This window comes from Phalangium opilio, unplaced genomic scaffold (genome assembly GCF_054372755.1).
Source record: "Phalangium opilio isolate 3A_F unplaced genomic scaffold, DU_Popi_V2 ptg000099l_1, whole genome shotgun sequence".
Classification (NCBI taxonomy): Eukaryota; Metazoa; Arthropoda; class Arachnida; order Opiliones; family Phalangiidae; genus Phalangium; species Phalangium opilio.
In genome coordinates this window covers 196,049-222,400 of record NW_028324202.1, presented here as the reverse complement: position 1 = coordinate 222,400, position 26,352 = coordinate 196,049, and the positions used below count along the sequence as shown (strand labels likewise).

At 37.2% G+C, this 26,352-nt stretch overlaps 1 protein-coding gene across 1 annotated transcript; it reads right to left on the bottom strand.

Annotated features, from left to right (window-relative positions):
* Positions 1-781: 781 nt before the first annotated feature.
* On the bottom strand, positions 782-3,835 carry LOC149632483 (uncharacterized). Its single transcript, XM_089851060.1, has 4 exons — positions 2,144-3,835; positions 1,841-2,086; positions 1,558-1,782; positions 782-1,464 (listed from the first exon to the last, which is right to left on the bottom strand). The coding sequence occupies exons 1-3, from the start codon at positions 3,833-3,835 to the stop codon at positions 1,723-1,725; spliced, it is 1,998 nt and encodes a 665-aa protein (XP_089707186.1). The 3' UTR covers positions 782-1,464; positions 1,558-1,722.
* Positions 3,836-26,352: the final 22,517 nt, after the last annotated feature.

The following is a 26,352-nucleotide window of genomic DNA, read 5'->3' as shown; positions in this document are numbered from 1 at the left end:
ACAGCACCAAAAATAGGACGAAGAGCACCGAAAATAAGAAGAAGAGCACCAAAAGTAAGGTGAAGATCACCGAAAATGAAGTGAAGATCACCGAAAATAAAGTGAAGATCACCGAAAATGAAATGAAGATCACCGAAAATGAAGTGAAGATCACCGAAAATGAAATGAAGATCACCGAAAATGAAGTGAAGATCACCGAAAATAAGGTGAAGGTCGCCGAAAATAAGGTGAAGATCACCGAAAATGAAGTGAAGGGCACCGAAAATAAAGTGAAGGGCACCGAAAATAAGTTGAAGAGCACCGAAAATTGTGTCAATAGTTCAGAGGTTTTCCAGGTTATTGACACTGGAGCTGTTGACATAAAGAAACCTACAAAGGTTAAAGAGAAAACTGGGAAAAGTGCGATAAGAGTTACAGGAAGGGATAACAACACTGTGATAGCCGATAAAAGCATGCACAAAGTTGCCAGGAGTAAACCTAGTTGCAATGACTTTTTAAAACGAAGAGCTCTAGAGAAAATTGATAACCTTTCTAGTCCAAATAAAGTCTCGGCCATTGGAAGCCACGATCTCATCAAAAAATTAAAGAATGAAAAGGGAGACTACAAAGTACATGAACCGACGGACGTAATTAAGAGCAAAAACTGTGATAAGCCTAGTCAGTCAACTGTAGTTTCGAAACGACAAAAGAGAAATGTTACAGCACCAAAAAGATTGAATTTATAAATTTATAAAGTTACAAAGTTACAAAGTTCCTACATGTGTAAACACTTTATGTTTTAATAAGGGTCTTAAAAATAAAAGCCCAGAGAGTTCAGATTTTTAACGTTAATTTCATTTAAATTTAAGTTGGAAAAATATTTCTAGCTTTAGCTCGGGGATACCTTTTTCGCTTCAAAGTGCTTTCCGCAATTGCTAATGGAGCATTTCGATAGTCGTCATTAGTAAATCTATGTCCCTGACAATCACGTCTTACTATCTGTGACCTTTGAACATGCTGGTAATTTAGCCCTGTTAGCTTTGATCCTGCGTCATATTTCATTTGCCCGAAAAGGCTTTCAATACAGCTTCCATTGATGCGTGAAGGTAGTATGAAATATCCGGGATGAGCTGTGACGAAACTTTTTGCAAATCCAATAAATCCATGGAGCATTATCCTTAGCAGATCCCAAGTCTGCCAAGACAGGAATTGTTTCTGGTTTACTGATGTTGGACAAAATGTTTCATTTTTCTCAAGATGGTAATCCAACCAGTTTTCAAAAAAACTTAGTCCTTCTAAGAGTTGATTAAATACTTCATGCGCAGGGTTGTTAATTTTCACACACTTTGAGAGTAAACCATCTTCAAATATCATTTTAAGGTGACGCAAATACTCCCTCGTCATCAATATTTCCTGTGAATGTGGTGGTACTGGGCCATCCAATGGGATCGCTATTTGATGAAGGGCAATTAGCATTTCTGACTCCTATAAAATAATTTTTCATTAAAATCTGAAGAGTCACAGTTTCCAATTCGACAGAAAAATAGGGGTACAAACTAGTTTTTAACAAAACTTTACCTGCATAATTTTTGCGGGCCGAACGTTTAACCTGGTCCAACTGTCACGAATCACGTAGCTTTTTCGCAATCCTTTAACCCTTTTAGAATTTCCTTCTTTTCCCCTCTTCACATCCTCATCATAAACATGCTCAATAGCGCTCCATCCAAACACAGTCCCATACAGCTAAAAAAACTTGGTTCCTTTCAATTTCGACGAATAAAGAGCAGCTATCAGACTTTTCAGCTAAATGCAAAATTACTTTAATACACTAACCTTAGTGAGAAATTTTAAAATATTTTACTTCATGGCTTGGGCAAATTATGAAATGTATCTCATGGTTCAGTCGAAAAGGATGTGGGAAACATGGATTTATTACGTGTCTCTTAATAGCGGGAGCGTCTTTTTTCATTCCAAAAGGCCCTTTAGTTTTCAAGAACTGTTTTATGACGTTCAAATTTGTACTTGCGCCATCGCAAACGATTCCCCTGACGTGGAAATCCAAGGATTCAAAAACACGGATTACATCCAATAAACAAGCAACTAGAACCTTAAATACAATAAACTGTATTGGATTTACACTTAACTCTATGGTTGTACAACTTACGTCATTTTTAACTGGGCCATTAGACGTTATGTAAGGGCCTATTACATCAAAATCAGAGGACACGTCTCTCCAAAGGAACTGCAAGATATAATCCGTAGGCTTGTCATCAGCGTCGTTGCCAATAATAGCATAAACATCAGTCAGACCAGCGTACTCTTCTGGCTTCATTGCCAGACCTTGTAATTTGTTGTTCGTGGAATTCCACATTACTTTAGATATTACGCGGACTTCATCAAAGACAATAATTCCTTCGCCTAGAGGGGGTAATAATCCCTTTGACAATTTCTCTTCTTTAATTTTGTCGTACAGTTGCTTTTGCTCATTTATATATTCAAAGTTCGAACCACCTTTTTGAAGTCTAGCGGTAGTAAAAGATCTCAGAGATGATTCGCTTGGAAGATTTAAAATATGAAAGCTTTTTAAAGCCTTAAAAGCTGATGGGCTTCTTACGTAAATAGCCAATGCCAATCTGTATGTAACTAATGACCAGGTATTGCCCCTAAATCCAGTTCGATTTCTTATTTGATCCTTAAAGAACTGTTCTTGTTGATTGGCGTGAACTGATCTTCTATCTTTATTCCATATTTGACGTAGCCTTCTAGAAACGGTAGCATTTTTGGATTGACTAATAGCATCGTCTAAAAGATGTTTATTTTCAGGGATATCAATTGCATTTGTCAAAATCTTTAGTTCGTTACTGTCTGCGTCCGTTAACGATACTGTTAGGCTTGATAATTTCTTTTGTAGTCTCTGAATTTTGATTTTTGAGTTTTCCCTATCTGATCTGATGTTTCTAATCCTAATGTGTCGAGATCGATGGCTTAAAGTTGATATTTTGGTTCTAGAACTCACATCTGTACGACATTTTTTCACAGTAGGTGTTTGAAAGTCATTTTTACATTCCAAATTTGAAATCGTATTTGTTGTACTAGCCTCTTCAACAGAGACAGTTTCTTCAAAGACAGGCTCGTTTGATTTTCTTTTACCGCTGGTTTTACGAAAGTGTGATTTGTAGGTGCTAATCCACTTGCCACACTCTTGACAATAATTGAAGTTTGCGCGGCGACCTGGTTTTATAAGAGAAGTGCACTTAGGTGCTTCGTACCTAGTAAAATGCAATTTCCTTTTAGATAAAGAATTCGGCAATGACCTTTCCAAACCATCAGCGCTTAAATTAAGATCATGAATTGTAAATCCTTCACATAATTCATAGCCGCCATAAACAGTAATTTTTTTAATAAGGTTAATTAAATCTTTTGAAATTTCCCAAAGGTTGGCATCCTCTAATAGAATTGGTTCCGGTGGAGGGTCACTGACCGAAGTTAATAGTTGCGGGTTATCACAGTGTTTAATTATCCCCGTTACACATTCAACTTCTTTACCAAACACTTGAAGACTTGCTTTCAAACTGTAACCACTTATCATAATTCTGATCGGATTTGTTATACAATTCAGGTGAGAAAACTCCAAGGATTTTTCTTCTAATAGGGTTTTTTCCTTAGGCCTTGGCTTGTCTCTTGGATAATAAACCTGATGTTTTCGAGTAATATTAAACGCGAAAGTTCCAGTTTCCTTGTCATTTAGAGCAGTTACATCTAAGTCATCAAACGATTGTAATAAATTTCGTAAACCCACGTCTAAAATTTCAAAACTAGGCCTAATTAAAGGCACTAAATCACTAGCGTCGTTCATTGCCGTCTTTTGCCGAATGCCGATTACTACTCTCCCCAGGGCCGGGGCTCGGAAGGGAATTGAACGACCAGACGAATTTTAGCCAACCAATGAGAGGCGTTCAGACCGAAATACGATTTTTTCGTCAGTGTATGACGTGATTGACGTCGTTTAAGTAGAATAAGCCACACCCGTTGTTTCGAAGTTCATTTCACCCCTATGGGAATTTGCCTTTAGCCATTCCAACCCCTCCATTTATTCCTGGTTTTACATATTAGATCTTCTTTGGTTTTCATTTCGTCCAGTAGTAAATTGAAGTACTGATGCTCTGGTGCTAAGGTTTCTGGTTTTATATCCTCTTTCATACGATTCAATATCTGGTCAGAAAATCTGGTGAGCACTCACAAGTTGCGAAACATTAACTAACTTTCTAATTATTTAGGCAATCAATGTAAGTGGAATGGATGGAACTTTGACTTTTAATGATTGTGAAGTGGATTCGATTTCTGTCAGTAGTAAGGATAGTACTCGCATTGAATTTAATGGTTAATAGTGCAATTATGTCTCAGGTGAAGCCCTCAAGTGTTGAATCTGTACTGTAGCTGCTGATAAAATATTACCATCCTTTTCCTTTGAAGACAAGTCAGGCAGTGATATTTCTGTTTGTTTATTGTTTCATCCTTAGAAATGGCGCGTCTGTTCCTTGTTAATATTTTGCTTAAATAGGCCTAATTGAACTCTGACTTTCTCATGAAGATAATCACATCAACAAATGATAAAGCAATCGCAGGATTATTAAATAATCCATCTGTTTCTGGGGATCTAAGACCATTTTGGCTCTTAGTTGATTTTGCGTCACCCGACTGGATGAAGATTCAAGATCAAGGATGGTGCCTCAGTATAAAACCGAGTTGTCTGAAACTTCTAAAAATTAATCCGAAGAATGACAATTCTTTAATATCTATCACAGTCAATGCTGACTTGATCTTGAATGTCAAAGCACAATTCTCACTGATATGTCACAGTGAGGGAAAGGGTGTCGTGGAGGTATATCTCCCATACTTCCAGATTGTAAGGAAACTGAAGGAAAAATTCTGCAAATGCGGTGGGGTTATGGAGGTGAGTAAAATAAGAAACTTTTGTTTATAAATAAAGAGAATGAAAATGGAATAAATAAGTGGGTGTGCGTGCTGTTAGGTGCAGCTATGGGACCCGAGAACCTCACTGAGAACCGAGCGCGGGGGGAGATGTTTCTAAACCTTTTCGTGGAATCGATGGATGTAACAACATCGTCCACATCCGGAGTTCCTGTTGCACCTCCCCAACCTCAGGAAATCGCAGTCACCGACCATCAATGGCACCACCACTAACTCAGCCGCCACCCCTAAGACGGTCTAGGGGTCAAAGAGACCAAGATTCCAACAACCAACGTAGGACTCTAGACCGTCCCTAGAGGATGGATTGGTGGACGGTGACGGTATTTCGAGTTTATTTTAAAGAAAAATGAAATAATAAAAAAAAACAATTTAAGATAATAAAATATTTTCCCAATTGGATAAAAATTACTATTTGTTTAAGAATCGTTTATTTGCTAGAGGCGAAGCATATAATTTATTTTCTTATTTAATTGCTGGTTAATATGCAAAGTTATCATAAAATCATTTAACATAGTATTATTACAATAGGTATTACTAATTTTTAAAAGACCACCTTTTAGACATTAGTAACAGGAAATATATTACATGTAAACCGCAGACGAAGCCCAAAAAACTTGGCCCTGTTTAGCATAACTACAAAGTAATTACTAAATGGGAAAGAATCCCTATTGAATTTGCCGCCATGGTTTTAGAATAATTAAAATGTTCCACTGCGAAGCGTGCCTGGCACGAATGGGGATGTTACGTCTTTAAGAACCTTTTAAAATGCAAGCCATACACGTACTCTCTTAAAAGTAGTTAATGTAATGATAAAATGTTTTCGGGGAATGGAATTGTGGTCGAAAAGCCGAGATAAGTAAATTTTTGAATTTTATTACCAGTAAAATAAGATATTTCAACGGAAAACGGTAATGGAACGTTGTTTTTTCTTAAGCATGCCTTTAAGTTTCAATCAAAAAGAAAAATTAATATCTTATCCTTCAGTCAAGTGATAAACTCAGTCTTATTGATACTTTTTAGGTCTTGATTCTAATCAAAGCATTTGAATTTTTAAAGCAATGATACTTTCAAACAAAAACGATCTTTATAAGTTTGTAGGGTACGAGAAAAAGTGAAGGCACTTTTGTAGTTAGAAGTTAAAAAAATATTCCTAACACAATTAGAGTCAGAGCTTCCCATTCCTTTAAAAATTTAGTTTGGTGTAAAAACAGATTATAGCTATTGTCTCTGTCTGAGCTCCCAAAGTTTCCCGTTATTCTGTCAAAATCGACGCTAGATATTATAGACTTTTGGCATAGTTAGGTCTCAAAGCAAGTTATAGCTTTTTATTCTCCGTCGCGAGTTCCCATTAAGACCCCCCCTTTTATGCTCCGTCACGAGTTCCCATTAAGACCCCCCTTTTATTCTCCGTCGCGAGTTCCCATTAAGACCCCCCCCTTTTATTCAGCGTCGCGAGTTCCCATTAAGACCCCCCTCCTGTTATTCTGCCAAATCGACGCTTGTTAAGAGTACTCAAAATTGTCAATTTCAATAAATGTTTGGTAATGTTGACATGTCTTTGATATCATGCTCCAATAATTTCAGAAACTTGACAAAGTAGTGTTTTATATTTTACATACAAAATTAATATTATCAAAACTTTGATATAAACAACTATAAAAATTACTACTTAAAATAATAACAATCTGCTTAAACTAATACAGTCTACTTAAACTAAAAACATTCTGCTTAAACTAAAAACGATCTGCTTAAACTAAAAACGATCTGCTTAAACTAAAAACGATCTGCTTAAACTAAAAACGATCTGCTTAAACTAAAAACGATCTGCTTAAACTAAAAACGATCTGCTTAAACTAAAAACGATCTGCTTAAACTAAAAACGATCTGCTTAAACTAAAAACGATCTGCTTAAACTAAAAACGATCTGCTTAAACTGAAAACGATATGCTTAAACTGAAAACATTCTGCTTAAACTAAAAACTATCTACTTAAACTAGAACTCTGGGGTACACCAAAGTCATCTGCCAAGTGCCAACAGTGGCAAATATAAACTGTTGTGAAATTAAATGAGGTTCGACTAACCCCACTCACCCAAACCTTATTAAATATTATATTTCAGTTTTAATAGACATGAGCAATTGAGAATAGTGAGAGTCAGAGTGGGAAGTCAATTGAGAAGTTTTATAAATTTCCTGTGACCATGGGTTTAATTTGGGTGCTTCTTTGAACAAATAATGGACCTTTTAAAGGTGAAAAAAATATATAAATAAAAAAGCACGGTGCAACATTATCACGAAATTAATTTACATTTATTTACAAAATGAGGCAATTTAAAATTACACTAACTATAAAAGTTAGACAGCTCTTTCACATGAATATTCCACCTTTTAAAGTTGAAAAATTAACTAGTCACCGTGCATCATCAAGACGTTAATTACAACTATTTACAAAATGAGGCAACTTATATTTAAAATTTCATATTCGAAAATAAATATGCCACATAAATTATGCAGAAATAGTTCTATCTAAAATATTTGGTTTGTTGTAATTTATAAAACAAGCTAAAAATTGAAAGCAGTTAGGCTCCATTTGAGGCAGAAACAGTTCAGTTTTTCGTTTGCTGCTTTCTGGTAAAAAGTAGGAAATGAAAAACGCATGAAAAGTAGGTTAGATTGGCTAGTGCCCCTGCAAGTTTGCAAACGAAATACATAAATTTTGACGATCTTTGCGAGTTAAATGTTAGCGGAACGAACATCAAGTTAAAAAAAAATTTTTTTAGCTAAAGCATCAAAAAACTAAAAGATTTTTTTTTCCTCGCTAAATCCCTAGATGGTTGCCAGCGGTAGCATTCTTTTGAATCTTTAATCAATTCTTTGGTCAAAAAAGTTCGTTGCAAGTTTTCGTAGGCAGTAAACTGCACTGTGATGATTTAATTTGGTTGTAATGCGAAAAAACTCTTTCAACAGCCGCACTTGTGTGGCAATGAAATCATGGCTCTCACAAAACGGTTGATTATTGGATAGATGTTCTCTTCTAACGAATTACGCATCTTGCCAACCACTAACCAAAATTTCTCCAAATCGAAATCCGAATTTGCTTAATCCTTCAATGATTCGTATTCTGGAATTAATCTCCATTCGGAGTTTAATTCTTCGAGTTGGTCCAATGGTTGGGGAAAAAATTCGCTGAGAGAGAGATGCTTCCCACCTCGCGAGATAAAGCTTTTTTTGGTTCAAGTCATGATAATTTTGAAAGAATTGGATCGTCCATTGGGAATCTCCTTTTTATTTCACAACACAAAAATCAAGAGCCTTTGTACGAAAATCATTCTCTTGGAGAAATTGATTTTTGCGCCATTATTAGGTCGGCTTTTGCTCCAAAATGCATCGCTTCAAGTTATTTTCGCCCAGCAGAAGCGCTTGGGTTTATACCCTGAAGCGATGTTTTTTGGATAAAGTCAAGCTCTAAAAGTTTTTAAAATAACAGAATAATGTGCTTTGATTTCTATGTGGAGTTGTGTTATTCTCGGACATTCACATTGGAAAATTAAATTCATCTTGTTTACCAGCCCTAAAATATACTCCATAGTTTAGAGACTGGATTATGCAGTGCGTCTAGAATTAGTTTACCTATTGATTTTTCTCTTCACATAAAGTAAAAAAAGAATCCCATTGCTCAAGAATTCTTTTCACAACCGCTTCCAAAGAGAGCCACCTTGTTGGGCATGGTCTAAGGATTTTATGTGGTTCCAATTTAAGACATTCATATTTGTTTCGCGCTATGGCTGAAATAAGCGTATATAGTTCTAGCGAGATCTTCAATCGATTTTGGTAATGTCTCGGAGGCGGCGAAAGCACACAGATGAAAAGAATGGCAGACGCACCTCATAAAAAACAAATTAGGGCAGTGATTTTTCAAAAGTGCCTTCACCCCTTTTAAACTTCCCATAATTACAGACGCATTATCGGCCACAAATCCAATCATGTTTTCTAGTAAAAGCCCCAAGCGTTCCAAAAGTTCCACTAATTTAGTAACTAGGGTTTTTTCGTCCGCACGCGGAACTTCCACTAGACCCATGAATGAATCGCGGACGCGATTAATTTCAACGTCAAAAGATCTAACCATGACTGCTAGACATTTGACGTTGAAACGTCGGTAGTTTCTTCTATAATGATGGAATATGGGATGCGTCCAAGCTTTCTTTGTGAAATTTCCGCACAATCTTCCGCAATCAAACTAATCAATTTAGTGGTTTAACATCGCGCACGATCTCAGAGTCTGGGAACGCGCTTCTGATTAATTGTGGCAGGTGCTCCAAAACGTTGAAAGATAGATTGTGTTCTGTCATAAACTAAGCTAATTTCATTTCGGCGATTCTGGAGTTTTGTTCCGCCGGAGTCTGCTCGACTTGAACCCTAACTGCGCTCTCAAATTCTGGGTGTTTTTCTATTGCTAGTTAAGCCATATTATAATTTTTTGCATGCATGGGTTATATAACCCATAATTGATTTTCACACGGTTTGCAATTTGCCATGTTGTGTTTTTCTGACACAAACGAAGCCAATTTCAATTCAAAGGGATGACCGCAGGTTAGAGCGAAGTTGAAGGGACGGCAGCAGTGGAGAACGAAGTTGAAGGGACGGCAGCAGTGGAGAACGAAGTTGAAGGGACGGCAGCAGTGGAGAACGAAGTTGAAGGGACGGCAGCAGTGGAGAACGAAGTTGAAGGGACGGCAGCAGTGGAGAACGAAGTTGAAGGGACGGCAGCAGTGGAGAACGAAGTTGAAGGGACGGCAGCAGTGGAGAACGAAGTTGAAGGGACGGCAGCAGTGGAGAACGAAGTTGAAGGGACGGCAGCAGTGGAGAACGAAGTTGAAGGGACGGCAGCAGTGGAGAACGAAGTTGAAGGGACGGCAGCAGTGGAGAACGAAGTTAAAGGGACGGCAGCAGTGGAGAACGACGTTGAAGGGACGGCAGCAGTGGAGAACGACGTTGAAGGGACGGCAGCAGTGGAGAACGACGTTGTAGGGACGGCAGCAGTGGAGAACGACGTTGAAGGGACGGCAGCAGTGGAGAACGAAGTTGAAGGGACGGCAGCAGTGGAGAACGAAGTTGAAGGGACGGCAGCAGTGGAGAACGAAGTTGAAGGGACGGCAGCAGTGGAGAACGAAGTTGAAGGGACGGCAGCAGTGGAGAACGAAGTTGAAGGGACGGCAGCAGTGGAGAACGAAGTTGAAGGGACGGCAGCAGTGGAGAACGAAGTTGAAGGGACGGCAGCAGTGGAGAACGAAGTTGAAGGGACGGCAGTAGTGGAGAACGACGTTGAAGGGACGGCAGCAGTGGAGAACGAAGTTGACGGGACGGCAGCAGTGGAGAACGAAGTTGAAGGGACGGCAGCAGTGGAGAACGAAGTTGAAGGGACGGCAGCAGTGGAGAACGAGTTTGAAGGGATGGCATCAGTACTTGTGGTGGCTTTAGTTTCAATTTTTCTAGTAACCGACACCGTTACCGTAGTGTCTTCGCTAGCAGATGCTGCAATCTCTTTTTTTTGGCGTTTTTCGTTTGGTTTTATTAACGAATTTATCCATTTTTTGTATAAATAGTTCGCAGAATTCTTTGACTATTTGATTTTAGTCAGAAGATAAAATCCAGGAATTCATCGACCATTTGATTATTGTCACAAGATATAATAGCAGGATTCTTCGTCTATTTGATTATAGTCACAAGATAGGATAAAAAACTGCTCTTGTGTCAAGAAATAAATTTTTCTTCTTCTCTCTTCAAATTTTAGTCAGAATATAAAATAGAAAACTGCTCAAGTGCTAAGAATAAATTTTGCTTCTTCTCTCTTCAGAGTTTAGAAAAAATGTGGGCAAAATATAGTAGCTAAGGGGGGTGGTAATGTTAAATGGCAGCTATGATTAAGTATTGTGAAAATTTATGATGAGATAATTGACTGTTTTGACACATTTGGGCATTTGAGGGGAAAAATTTGTATTGCCAAGCTTGTTGAAACTAAAAATATTTTTCGAAAATTCCCAGCTCTGCTAATAATGCTATCAACCAGTACAGGCAAAACGTTAAATTTCCATGAACGTAGGTAAAATTGTCCTAAAATATTCTAAAGGTAAAGAATGGTACCATACATGACCTGGAACCCTTGTCAAAAAGGAGTGAAATAGTGAATCTTTGGAGGAGAAATTCACTTTTTTCACTATAATGAAGTTTCATTAATGGTATTATATAAATATATAATCCCGTGAATGAAATGCACCCAGGGTCTCTGTCCTGAATAAATCAAGTTATAGTTTTGTGAATTGATTAGATGCCACACTCAAGACTAGTGATTTGTCCCTTGGAATGTTGTTGGGAACTGCTGACAGAAAAAGAAAGAAGTGTAGAACTTTGTAATTTATCGCAATAAATATTTTCAATTCAATAGTAATAAAAAAAATTGAAGGCCTAAATGGAGAAATGAGTTCTCTTCGTATTTTTGTCCACGTTTAATCACTTCAATATTCCTTTTAAGCAATTGAAGCGACTAATAGGTCTTCACTAATTCCGCATTCTCTTCAATTCCTATAGTAATTTACTCACTGTCGTTGATTTTCTTGTCAAATATCTTCTAACAGCGTCTTCCAATGTTTAGAAAATTTTATAATGTTTTATTTTTTCACAAATTACTGAAATAATATATTTAGGATTTTAATTATTGCTAAATGTTTAACACACCTTTGAGAAGTTCCAGCTAAAGGAATATCGCTAGCTTTACGTGTGATTTATTAAGTAGCTTAATCTTCCATTAATGGAGTGTTTTTGTCTTTACAGTCATTTGCCTGTTGTTGTATTTGCCAATAAAGCACACTTTTAGATTAAGTGGCAAGTTAACTCAATTATAGCTAGTTTCTGGGCTTTGGCATAAATATGGCTGAACTGGATATGGAACCATCAAGATTAAAGTAACATCTGAGCTGGAATCTCCCGATGAACAGGGTTCGGTGAAATAAAATGATTAAATCAATATTTACACTAATTTTCATTAAAACTAATCATTACGTTTATCCTAACAATTGTGCTACGATAAACGCCCAATAGATGCCTACAATAAATCGTAAAAAACCAAACAAACTATTTTGTACTTAGTTCAGCTTTGGCCACTATTAGTTTTTTAATTATCGGGCAAATGAATTTAAATAATGGATTAAAAACCACTAATCATGATTAAAAGGCCATTTTTAACCTCTTGAGTGCCTTTCTAAAACATTCGCACCCTTTTGCTAATTTAGATCAAAGTAATTTTTAAACAATATTTAAAAATATATTAAACCTTTGGCAAAATAAAAAAAGGGCTATTTTGAATTTTAATAGCTTTAAATTTTGTTAATAATGCCTTCATCGCACCTAGATCTCCTTACATAACACGGCATAGGAATTGGTTGTTAAAAGACGAAGAAAAAATACTGAAGTTTCCCATGAAGTAATTTTGTTGGGTAAAGAGTGAAAGTTTCCTTATAAGTGACTTAAAATACAGCTACGTCTCCTCATATAGTGCTCCTTGGTAAGAGCTTCATTTTAGGTCCGCTTGAGGGCACCCTAGAGCGTGGGAACGTTAACTACAAATTTCGAGGGATTCGCGCTCCGCCGCCAGCCCGCCACAATCTGTTTGGTTGGAGTCTACCCATTCAACCGAATACCATTGGAACGAATCCCATTCGTCCGAAAATTTCTAGCCAGTATTTTAAAATCTAGCCCAATGGCGGTTTTCTATTAAAAGGGAATATTTTTTTTTTAAGTTCAGCTAGCTAGCTAATTGGACCAAGTCATCTTGCGACTTATTGCCACTTATCTAACGCCATTACAATGCATAGAGGGGTGGATTTGTTCCCATTCAATCGAATACCATTGGAAAGAATTCCCTTCAACCGAAAGTTCCAAGCTAGTATATTAGTTTATTTGATTTCGAAGTGGTCTGCGTCCCACCGTGGTCTAGTGGTAAAGCGTCGGATCGTCACGCAGAAAATCTTCGTTCGAATCTCCATCAGGAAGGTGAGTTTACTAAAATCGAATTATAAGTATAATTCTGAATAATCGATAAAAATCGAACTTAATTTCCTTGCAGGTGCTGAATGTAGAAGGCGAATTTATAATTCAGCAGTATTAAGGATTTCACAACGAGAAATATAGCATTGTTAGGTTGAGTTACAAATTGGATGTTATAGCTGGGGTATTTTATTTTGGTTTTTTTAGGTTAAGTAGGGTTAAGTTAGTTACGTAATATTTTATAAATCATTTAACAATGTTAGGCCTTTTCCAAAATATTGATGTTTGGCTTCATTGACTTCTCAAATAATATGCCTTTTCCAAAACTTAACTATAGAGGCTTTTTAGACCAAATTACTGCAATAATTTACCGCCAAATTCGGCTCTATTTCGGTCGAATGGGATTCTGTCGAATGGGTTTCGGTCGAATGGGCCAGGAGCCTATGGTTTTGGCCGTGTCAAGATTGAGAAGTCAATTTACCGCAGACTCAAAATTTTAACGATGAACGCTTTGAAAATAGATAATTTAGTAGCGGTCTTATTAAACCCATAAGGTTTTATTGCAGAAAGGGCTCTGTTTAAAGCGGAGGAGATTGGGATTCGGAGTATAAATTTATTAAAAAATGAGGCAATTTAATTATGAATGAACCCACTTATAATTTTATTTTCTTAACGTAGATGTTCCAAAGATTGGAGACTAGGAATATAGAGGCGCAACAAATAGAAAAACGCGTGCGGAACTTGCAAGATTTGAAGCGGAAAAACGCAATAGAAAAGATGTGGCCACGGGCCGTGGAAAAAATCATAAAAGCACTGCAGTCAATTGAGAACTGAACGTACGAGTAGTATTTATTTGGAGCGCAGTTCCAGGAAACTTTGAACTACCTCGAAGAGGTGACAAAGCAATTCGTAAGTACTAGTTTTATTTTTTTTAGTAATTTCATGGGCTTTATGCTCCGTAAAGCTAATTGGAGAAGATTTAAGAAATTGTTGGGATATGGGATGTCTTATAATTTATGGACGCTTTTCATTCATGATTTACCTGGCATAAGGTTTTTTCAATGAAATTAGTATAGTCGTCTCATTATGGGGTGTAAGATATAATTATGGTCATTGTTTAATACATAATGTATAATGGTAAAATATTTTGATCCACAGGGAGGAAGGGGATCGAAAAGAGGCCGAAATTTCAGGAAATAATTTATAAAATATTCTAAAAAACATTAAATTATTCTCAAATATATTGTGCCTACAATTTTTGAATTTTACATAATCTGGGTGCCTATAAATTTTGAATTTTACATAACCTGGGTGCATACGAGACACAATTTTACCAAAACGCTTTCATTTAACTTAATTTTGGATGGAATTCAATCTGAGTTGGTACATATACATTTGAGATTGCGCTGATTAATTTAAACCGACTTAAAGTTGATTGCGAGTCAATATTCTCAAATATATGGTCCCTACAAATTTTGAATTTTACATAACCTGGGTGCATACGAGTCACTATTTTACCAAAACGGTTTCATTTAACTTAATTTTGTATGGAATTCAATCTAAGTTGGAACATATACATTTGAGATTGCGCTGATTCACTTGAACGCGACTTAAGTTAATTGCGAGCAATTATTCTCAAATATATGGGGACTACAACATTTGAATTTTACTTAAACTTTATTGCCCTTGAATATACAGCAATTTCGTTATTATTGGTACCTATAAGTTGAATTCGAAGGAATCGTATTATATTTAGATTTCTTATAAATGTGTAAGATTAAATATAATAGATTATGCCATTAAATGTAATAATCTTTTATAGGCCATCAAGAAAATGTAGGATTTGATAAGACACTAAGATGATTGACTTCAACTTTTTTATATTTTATTTATTCTGAAAAAAAGTTTTTTTAGTATGGGGCAAACCCGTAATGGCCCCTTCCTCGGCCCCTCCTCCCACGTCCTCTTGGAGCTTGTGGCCCTTTCTTAATTGAATTCATGTATTGGCGATCGTCCAATAGTCGCAGTTGCGTCGCTAGGCTTTTTTTGGGGGCTATAGCCCCCCAAATTCCAAACTTACCTCCCCCCAAAATAATCCGTAAACCCTACCAAAAAACTACTGTCAGCAACCCAAAATAAAAAATATAAAACAGAAAAATTTTGAAGAAAAGAACAGATGGAGACAAGTAAAATGTCTTACGTTCTTTTGATGGGAGTCCCAAACGTATGGACTAAAAGCTTACCAAAACTAAAAATCAACCTAAGACGAGTGAAAATCCTTTATAATTGGTTCCGTAGTCTTTATCAATAAAAGTTTGTATATCTTTAAACACGAATAATTACACGTTGACACAAATTTACGGATAGTTTTAAAGGTCTACACATTTTCCCATGAACCCATTATGCAATTTTTAGCCACCTCGTAGTATGCGATAGGCTCTTAGTTTGACCCGAGCCGTAGTAGCTGTAGTAGTATTGGCCGTAGTTGTCGCTTTCGTTATCGTTAGATTTTAGCTTAAAAGGAACTCGATAGTACCTCAACCCATGGGTCATTGGTGTAATATTACCCAACCAACTGGGGTAAAATGACCATCTTAAAGAAAGCTTCTGCTTTTTTAGTTTCCACATCCCAAAATTCCTTATCTGGATATATTCTCTCAATCCAAAGTCTACAGTCGTCCAGACACAAAAATCAGCATACTCTCTGTTTGTTATAAAAATCTGTGTTTGCACTTGAGAATAATTAGGAAGATTTGTTTAAGCTTTAAATTTCGACCCAGACAATATTGGGGGTCGTCCACTCCTTCCTTAACTCACTTATCTTTTATAGAAAAAGGATACTCTACTTCTACAAAACCCATATCGCAGCAACTGCAACTCACAAACCCATCAGGCGAAGCTCCTAGGCGTGTTTAGGCAGGGGCCCGCTTTTTCATATTTTACATCAGAATGCGTCTTTCGCATTTCTTTTATGCAATCTTTAATCATAATTTATTCATGCTCGGTACCCCAGGTTGTTGCTTGTGACTTAAATTTGTTGGATTCAGGGTAACATATTGTATTTATCAAAGATATGGATGGCTTTTCTGGATTGCTATGGCACGCACGGTAAAAGTTCGAGGCTGTTATCCTACCTGCTCGGAAGCTATTCCAGGTTTTACTTTGACTCTGTAATTTTGATCCTTTCTCAACTTTTTGAGCTTGTTCTAAAGTGAAATCTATGTTAATAGTTTGACAGTGATGCACTAACTCCTTTAGTGCCAAAGATACTGCATTTGCATCAAATATTTCACTTAGCAGGGCTTAAAGCTTTCGGGACATAGTCACTTTGGTATTTAGCATCGATACGAAAATATGCACTCTTAATCCCATGACTGAATAATTTGTCTGCTAATTTATAGTGACTTTCTTTCGTAGCTCGTTCGATAAATTTCTGAATTAGAATGCATGACGGTTCTTCCGTGCTTGAAGTTTTTTTGCGGCTAAGGCTGATTCCACATTTAGTTCACATACTGGGGCATATACTTCTTTCTTCATTGAAGGAACAGCCAAATATGCCTTTTTACCAGTCACAGTTACTTTCTCCCGGAGATCAACTCCGTAATAAATGAAAAACAATAACAAGGCTATGTGGGAACATGACTCATCTAAACTAGCCATACTAGTACAATGGCCACATTCAATTGTACCATTTGGTTGAGCAATCACCCAAGTTTTGAGGGGGTCTCATTTAATCGTTGAGAATGTAAAACCTTGAAACGGATGTAAGAATTAGTGCAATGAATGTAAAAAGATATAAGAGTTAGAGAGATACTCACAGTGGCTTTCACCAAAACATGGTGAGAGTTAGAGAGATACTCACAGTGGCTTTCACCAAAACATGGTGAGAAAACTGCTTCAGTAAAACGTCCCTGACAAAACCTCTTATAAAATTATTTTAAGAGCCCAAGTTCTTATAGTTCTTAAGCTGTTCCTTGGTGTCTGGGGATATTCCATCGATTAAATAATTGTAAATATCTCCATAACTTATATTTGGAAGAACTTCTAAAGTTTCTATTGAAACTTAAGCTTTCACTTGCTAAAAGTCTTTTACTTTAAGTACATAAGGGTCTAAGTTGTTAATAAATTTGAGTTTTTCTTCATACCTTAATTTTACGTTAATAGATAAAGATTTAATGTATTCAGATCGGTCCATATTCATTATTCAACCGTTTTGGCAATGACCATTTGCCCCAAAATGGCAAGAGCTTGTAAAAAGACCAAAGACAAAATAAAAAACTAAGCTTGCTAGTCCTTTATTAGCACTATACTCCTTGCTTTTTCAAGCATGAACAGACGACAAATATGAACTTTAAATTACCCTATTTCGTGCCCAGTTTGTGATAAACCATTTTCGCGGAAAGACAATTTATCCCGCCATCATAGGCAAGCGAACCACGGCCAACCCCCGGCAAAAATAGTTGCGGAAAACAATACGCATCCGGCATCACCCCAAACCGGGCCATCTCACCGCGTCACCCGTCCAAATTCACCCGTTAAGAGAAAAGGAACACCGATCCCAGAAAACAGAAAAAACAATAAGAACTGAAAATGGTAATTATTTAATATAATTAGTTATCATTCTTCCCCTAAATTGTCTCATCATCCGCACGCCAATGCATAGGGTGTTGCTATTCATTAGGGGTTATGTCTGTATAAGAAACAGACTCGGTTTTCAAATTGTATGGTATAAGAATTAACTCCTAACATAATTATGTAGAAAGTACATCAACGCCTGATGAATTGTTATCAACCCAAGATGACAATGGAATGGGGATGTTGGAAGCTAGAGGAAATGAGGACGCTGATGAATTGTGATCAACCCAAGATGATAATGGAATCGACGTGGTATGGGGATGTATGAAGCTAGAGAAAATGATGACGCGCATGGTTTGCTCTCTCAAGATGATCTCGGATTGAATGAATTTATGGAGAATTGGGAGGCGGAACAAAATGTGGTCGACCCTTCCGGAAGTCTTCCAGCGGAAATCGACGAGGTTAATGCACTAAACGACGCCATTTTCTCGGCTCGAATAACCGTGCCTGAAGGTGTCACAGACCCAATTTTGTTTATTGACAAACATAGATAAAAGCTAGAGGGGTATATCAAATACAAACTCCAGGTAAAAAGGGGTATTAAATGGTATTTGGTGGTACAAGCGCGGTTTACTCGTGAGTTGGGTAATACCGACGCCGAGACTGAAATTTCACCGTACTTCAGAGGGTTCACATACGCAACGTTGTCACCGGAAGTTATTCCGCAACAAATCAATTCGAGTCGGGATAAAATAGCCGAGAGCATGAGTACTTTCGAAACCACGGGTAGTGGGTGGGTGTTAGACCGACTCTTACTTTTACCAGAAGCGCATGACATACGAAGTGATTTTCTAGACTCTTTGGAAGACCCGTCTCATACGGAAAGATTTTTATTTGAGTCGGCACTAGCCACCTATGGGGGGATACTGACAAGAACTGCATCGATTTATTAGGGTTGCCGTCTGGCGAGAATAAGGGGAACTATTTCTAGGCGGTGACATATGCGTACGCACCTACAAAATCCACCCGAACCCCACCCGCTTGGATTTCTCGGCGCGAGAGGAAAAATAAAGTTGGAAAGGGGGCTGACATTCCCCCCCCTTGATGGTAAAAGCTTTCCGTATAAGACGGCCTCTATGTTATGCATAATAGAAAATCACTTCGTATGTCATGCGCTTCTGCTTTTACAAATTAGCATCATTCAATATTTACCCCTCATTGGTGGTACGTACTTTGAATTACCACATGCGATTGCGAATAAACGGGCTACGGTAAACTTTAACCCTGAAGGCCCACAGGATAAGAAGTGCTTCCTATGGTCAGTTTTAGCAAAGCTACACCCAGCTTTAATGAACCCAAGTCGTATAACACATTATAAACAATTCCAGAACGAACTCGATATATGTGGAACCACATTCGCCTTTGAACTAGATACATTAAAACTGAAACGGTTTGAGTAGTGATAGCTACCTAGATATCCAGAGATCCAAGATGGCCGCCACCCCAAGATGGCCGCCATCCAACCAACTCAAACTCAAACCAAACCAAGATTAGCCTATTTTATCCTACCTGACATACCCTGCCTTCCAGCATGCTTTGCCTCCTTTATGATCCTTTTAATGGATCAACCCAGACTTGTGTTATTTTGCCAGATCGCAAATGCATGCATTTTTATAAAAAATTGAAAATCGGCATAGATTTTGCATGACTTTTTGTGATAGCTACCTAGATACGCATGGATCCAAGATGGCCGCCACCCCAAGATGGCCGCCACTACCCAACTCCAACCAAACTTCCAACCCTAGATTGGTTTCAAACCAACGTTTTGAGACAAGTCCGGACTGGCCCGAGCTCTTACAGGCTATTTTCAAACCCCATGACGTCATCTTCTTAACTCAAACCAAAACTTAAACTATATTCATCGCTGGCCTGCTAGTAATGGGCTCGATTTCGTAAAGAGTTAATTCCAAGATGGCCGCCACCCCAAGATGGCGGCCAGAACATCATCCACCAAACTTCCAAACAAAGATTAAGCTAAACTCCTACCTGACCAACCCTACCTTCCAGCATGCTATGACTCTTTAGAGGGGTTTTACCCATTTTTCCCCCCAAACAAGCTCGGCTTAACCCTCGGAGGGTGTAGTTCTTTTTGCAAGATCCCCGTTTAAATTTAAGACCAAAGATTACGTTATTGTATGAGAAAATCTTACCTGACATTCCCTGCCTTCCACCATGCTATATCGCCGTCGATGAATATTAACGGGGGTGTTTAACCCATTTTTCCCCAAACAAGCCCGGATTAACCCTCCAACCAAAGATTGGGCCATAAAAAAATCCTACCTGACTTACCCTGCCTTCCACCAGGCTATTAAGGGGGTTTTACCCCCTTTTAATAGCTCCAGACTACCACGAGTTCCAACCTTGTGTTATTTTCAACACCCATGACGTCATCTTCTTAATCAAAACAAAAACAACCTATATTCAACCTTGGCGTCATCCCCCAATCTTACCCTGCCTGCTAGGGTGCTAGTAATGGGCGGTACCCCTTTAATAAACCCAAACCAGCCCGGACTTTAAAAAAGCTTACCTCCAGTCCTACCTTCCAGCGTATTATTAAGGGGAAATGACCTATTTAATAACCCTCCAAACAAGCTCGGACTACCAGCCCTACTTGTAAAGCTGCTTTCAACCTGGGCATCCATGACGTCATCCTTCCAACTCAAACTAATATGAAATTATTGGCGCCATATTTAAAAAACTTCTCTCCAGCCCCGCCTTCTAGCGGACTATTTTAGTAACCATTAATAGCTGTGACCCGTTCAATGGTCATGAACAAGTTCGAACCAGCCCTACTAGTAAAGGGTACCAAATTTAAATAACTTACAACCAGCCCCTCCTTCTAGCGGATTATTTTAGTAACTAATAAGGTAATTTACCCATATAATCAATTAAAACAAGTCCGGACCAGCCCTAGTCGTAGAGAGTGCTTTCAACCTGGGTGACTATGACGTCATCCTCCAGACTCAGACTCAAACCAAAACTAAAATATATTAATTATATAATTATACGAGCCATGGCTTCTAGCGGGCTATTTTAGTAACTATTAAGAAAATTTACCCATTGAAGAAATCAAAACTAGCCCGTATCAGTCTAGGCTTATCGATGTAGAGGTTGTAGCCCAAGAAAAAAAAACCCGAAACAAGTTCAATCCCTGCCTTTCACCCTGTTATTTTATGCCTTAAACTATACTTTAAATAGATGTCACCCATTGAAGGGTTTCCGAACTAGTCAAAACAAACCCAATTATGTCTGGTCCAACCAAGTTTCGTCCAAGTATAGATTTACCCCCCCTTTGATTGGACTAATAATGGGTGGATTACTTATGTACCTGCTACCGTTTGATTACTTAACCATGTAGATGTTCCAAGGATGATGTTTTAACTAGGGTGTCCTCGTTGGTTTAGCGAAAATAAACGTCAGTGGTTAGTTGACGAACAGTAAGGTTTTCTCATGCGGTAAACGAAAAGGCAGCGGGTTCGAATCCCGGTGGACAAATAAACAAGCGCGGATTAACCTGGATTTGTATACAAGGTGTTACTGTTTTACGTAGATTGGACTATTTACCCTGACTACGCCATTAATACGGGTAACCAATTTAACTACGTTTGCCTTAACTCGAACACGTACAGACCGTCGCTGTTTAAATTTTCCCGCCAGCAATTTATGGCCTTTTATTATTCGCCGGCAAATAAAATTTGATTTTGAAACAAATCAACTTTGTTTCCTTCTAATTCAAAAGTTTATGAAAAAACAGACACACATTTTAAAAGACAAAAGATATTTACTCTTACGTCTTGTACACAAATTTAATACAAAATAAACAAATGAGTAGCCAAACAAAGGCCTTAGTCTTAAAGTATCCATATATTTATACAAAAGAATTCATTCCTAAATACCTAAATTTTCCATTTAGCCGTTAAGAGAGAGAGAAATTTGGATTTGCGCGAGTTTTATTCGTCTCAATATAGCCAGGGGGCAAAAAAAAAAGAGATTCTAAAAAAAGAAGGTCATTCTTCCCGGCTTCAGTAACAGATATTTCCGGAAGCGTTTTACCAATTTTAACGAGACTAGAGTTTTAAACTAGATACAGAATAAATCTTTATACATTTTTTTTGCTTTAACAACGACAAATAGGACGGGGAAACTAATATTTTCATCCTTTTGTCAGGCGAAACTCAAATATTAGCCAATTAGTACGATCTTTAAGGGAAGATCCTGCTCCACATTCCGAAAACTCAAAACATTTAATCTGCATCAAGAATGCGTAAGGCAGAGCAGGATCCCCCCGTAAATAGTAATTTTAGTATTCCTTAATTACTTTACGAGAACCACCAAAGAACCCTCATTGGGCCCCCTGGTTTATGAATCTCGACAAGTAAACAAGCGGGTTTTTTGTCGCATATAAAAAGATTTCCTGTAAAGCTTTTACAGAAAAACCTCATTATATGGCAAGAAACTCGCTTCCTTGCCTATTGAAACTCATAGATTAAAGGTAAATGATAACCCATTGGGGGGCCCGCGTAATTCCCGGAGAAAAAAATCCGAGCCGCATCTTGACAAAATATTAATAATCCTCAATATGCGGGCTGCAACAAAAAGAAGAAATTAGCTAAATTCTGGTACGTACCAAGTGGCTGTACATACCGAGTCATGATTCGAAACTTTGCCATCAAATAATCCCTGTTTTTTTGAAAACTTTTAATATAGAAAACATTTGGCTGCGAATCCATAATTTTAGGAGTGACGAGCCCCTCTTTATCGCTTTTTACGGGTTAACAATGGCGTTAAAGTACAGTCAACAAGATCGTAATGCGCGGCCGTCGAATTCATCTTAAATATTCAAGAAATTTTTTTCACAAATATATATTGCTAAGTCAAAATATATTTCCTTAACTTGCGCGCTAAAAATAAGAGATTCTACCCCGTTACTCACCGATTGTAAAGAGAGAGACGCATTCAGGGTTTCAAAGAGTTTAAATTGTTAACATTTAAAAAACCAGTATATATACCGGCAAAAAATTAGGTCACCCCACCCTTTTTTTACGTCTAGTCTTGTACTCACCTTGATTTTCTTATTTTCCCCCCTACAAAAAGCCAGTTTTTTCCGCGTAATTTACTTTCTCTCTCTCTCTCTCTCTCTCTCTCTCTCTCTTAGCGGCGAAAGACTCGCAAATAACCTTGAGAGGGAGGAGTGAAATATTTCCGTACGCGTTTACCTCGTTACAAAAGACCTAAGAATGGTTTAAAGTTACATGGTAACTCTCTCTTTAAAACACGACTCTTATATACTAGAATATCACGTAGATGTTTCAAGGTTGACGACTTAAAACTTTCCTTGTTTTGATGAAAATATTTTATTGGAAACGGGTCGGGTTTAATTAACTATTCACGTAGATGTTTCAAGGATGACGACTTAAAACCTTCCTTGTTTTGAGGAAAATATTTTATTGGAAGCGGGTCGGATTTCTTCATTCGAAAATTTTCTAGACGCTTTCTGTCGCTTTACAAGCTCTTAAACACTTGTAAGTAATGTCTAGTTTAATTCCTTGCGGTCGTTCTATGATATGGAGGGTGAATAGCAAGCTCTATGACAATCCTGATTTAAAGGATTTTACTTGGGATGATTTATTTAGAGATGTTTGGGATAAAAATACTTTAACGGACGCGCAGAAAAGGAACATTTGGCGTAAAATGCCAGGGGCATACAATGCTTCTTCTTAGTGTTTACGATTCAAGACGTCTATAATCACCATTATAGACCTGACGCGAATTTACTCCACGCTCTCGTTAGAGGTTGTTCCAATTACACGGACCATATGTTTTTTGAAGTCGAAAACGATGGTATCTTTACTAGCTGGTGGTTCAGCCCCAACGCGAACAAATTTTGGTTTTCAAACCCATTTTGCATACAGGAGCGAAAAGAACGCAATAGAATAGAAAGCTACGAAATACAATACGATATGGCAGTTGATTATACCTTCAATGCTCTGGAGGATTTATGCTGGTTGAGACTATTTCGCCAACACAGAATCCTGGAAAAACCCCATGTCCAGTTTGCATTGCGGCTCATTTCTAAACACCTTTTCCAAGCTCGCGTTTTTGTCAGCGTAACCCAATTTTTTACGACTATTAACAACCCCCAAAACAATAGCTCGGTCCGAATGAGTAGATTTACAGCGTGGATAGTTCCTCCGCAAACCTTTTGTGAAATAGAGTGTCCGTACGGGCCCATACATCACGCTTCGGTGAAATGTGCGGCGCGTTATTGGTATTACGGGGGATATTGTTTTCACGAAGAAACGTTCTATAGACGTGTCTTAGACATGTGTTTTAAACTATGCTTGCTGCAAATCACGAGGATAAATAGACCGTGCCCTAAAGAAAAGACTCACTTTCGACAGTCCCTAGCTAGATGGTATTTAAAGAAAGCCATGTATATAGCGGGCGTAGCTCGCCTATATTGCAATACCACCTGGTCTTTAACATTATCAGACATTATGCAAGGACTAATCGACAGCGACGCGTTACCCTTTTTAGTAACGTTGATTTAAAATAATTGAATGGTCAAGCGACGGTGAAGATTTAAAACGGCCGGCGGATAAAGACAAACAGTGAGCTCAAGAAAAACAATATCAAACTGGTCCTTAGTTTTGCTAATTACCCGAATTTTATGTTTTTAATATTAAGGATATTCTGTAGTATATTAGAATAGGGTTATAATTAACTTTGCGTAATTATATATAAGTTCCAGTTTAAATAGTACAGAGAGTAGTTGCGATAATACAATTGTGGTGAAATTTTTTTATTAGAAATTCTAATCCATCTTTGAAGCTCTTTTATTCTCCAAAAAAATGTAAGTAATATATTTGATATAAATATATTTGTATGTATTTCTTTTTGAAACTCTGGTGATAATTTAGGGCCAGCGTCGAGAGCTTTGTGGACGTTATTAAGAAGCAAGGCTCTGCCCTCATGCCCCGTAACGGGCATATTTATTGTCCACATTGCGAAGGGACATTAAAGGATATGCCCGACTATCTGCTCGGCACACGGAACTTTTGTTCACTTTGCGGTGAATTTAAGTACCGTGTAAAAGACATATGCCCATGTTACGAGTGGTGATGTGATTGACAGGTAATTCTCAATTGGTACTATTATTCGTTTTAAAAAGTGTAAATTTTTGACTGAATGTTTCTGTATAATATTTAGGTTAAGTCTCAACACAAGGATGCTGTTGTTTTTATTTTTGATTAATTTAATATTTTTCTATGTTAATTTTTTTAGTTATTTAATATATTATTTTTTGTTAGTGATTAAAATATATTAGTTTTATAATAAATTATTTATAAAAATATGACTTTATCATTTTAATTATTGTATTTTGACATGCAAATGTATACATTAAAAAAAGGTTCATATTGATTCAAGACGTATTAATTCTTATCTAAATTACCTTGATAACCTCAAAAAAAAATAATCGCACTAAAGTTTACTTTAAAATAAGACAGATCTTAATAATCTCTGAATAGCGGGAACAGGCAAGAGGTCTTTAAAAAACCTGTTCTCAATTTTTAAAGAAATGTCTGGAAATTAGTTTAGCCTAAAGTGTTTAAGAAAGTATTTGATTAATAGCTGCCAACCTTTTGCTTATTAAATTTCAACCCGCTTAAAAATTTAAATTAACCAAAAATATTTAATAGAAATTATTATTGTGAAATAAAAAATGGTATAGTACGTTATAAAACGATCTTCCTTTGCTTAATTTTTTCCGATATCCCCCACCTTGAAACTATCGATTTTCAAAGAAAGACGCCATTATATTAGAGTAGTAATGCGCTAAAATGTAGTGTCTTGTGTGATGATTTCATAAGCGGATAATATTACAGCCATTTATAAATACTGGACGACATAACACAGCGATACGTTAGCATTTTCACCCAGTACTTTAGAAGACGTTTTAAAAAAAAAATCTACAGTTTAAGCAACAAAATAAGCAATTAAAACAAGCCTAATGATTCTCTTTCGGGGAGAAACAACTTGCAACTACACTCCGAAACGAATTGCCTTCAATAATTTAAGCGAGTTCAACTTGTTCTAAATTATTTTGATGCTGGAAAAGTTAAATATTAACAATGGATTTCATTTAGGAAGCTTTTCACGCTTCAAAATTCGAATTCAGTTCACAATTGGTCAGTTATCTAGGGTAAAATTTAGGTAATACTTCAGGCCTTTTCACGCCAGCGAATGTTTGTAAATTTGTTCTTGATAAAATACGTTATATGTTAATGGAACCTTTATATTCAACAGGGATCGTTCGTTAAGGTGTTAAAAATTTAATAATAAATGCATGCATTTTTATAAAAAATTGAAAATCGGCATAGATTTTGCATGACTTTTTTTCCTTCATTACATTTGCAAGTGTATTCGGAACTATCTTGAGACATAGAACAAAAAATATCCGTACATTCGCAACTAATATCCAGAACACAATGCGCGTTATTTTTTGGCGCAAATTTCCATCCCCTCTCGCTTGCAAACATCCTCGCATTTTTCCGTTTTCACTTAAGACCAATCCCGGGTAACACTCGCATTTATACGTACTGTTATTGGAAGATTTTGGGGTGTTGCAAACGGTTTTGATGTCGGAAAAAATTATCATTTCCCTCGATTTCGCATATATCGACGCACTACAAATCGGAATCAGGGA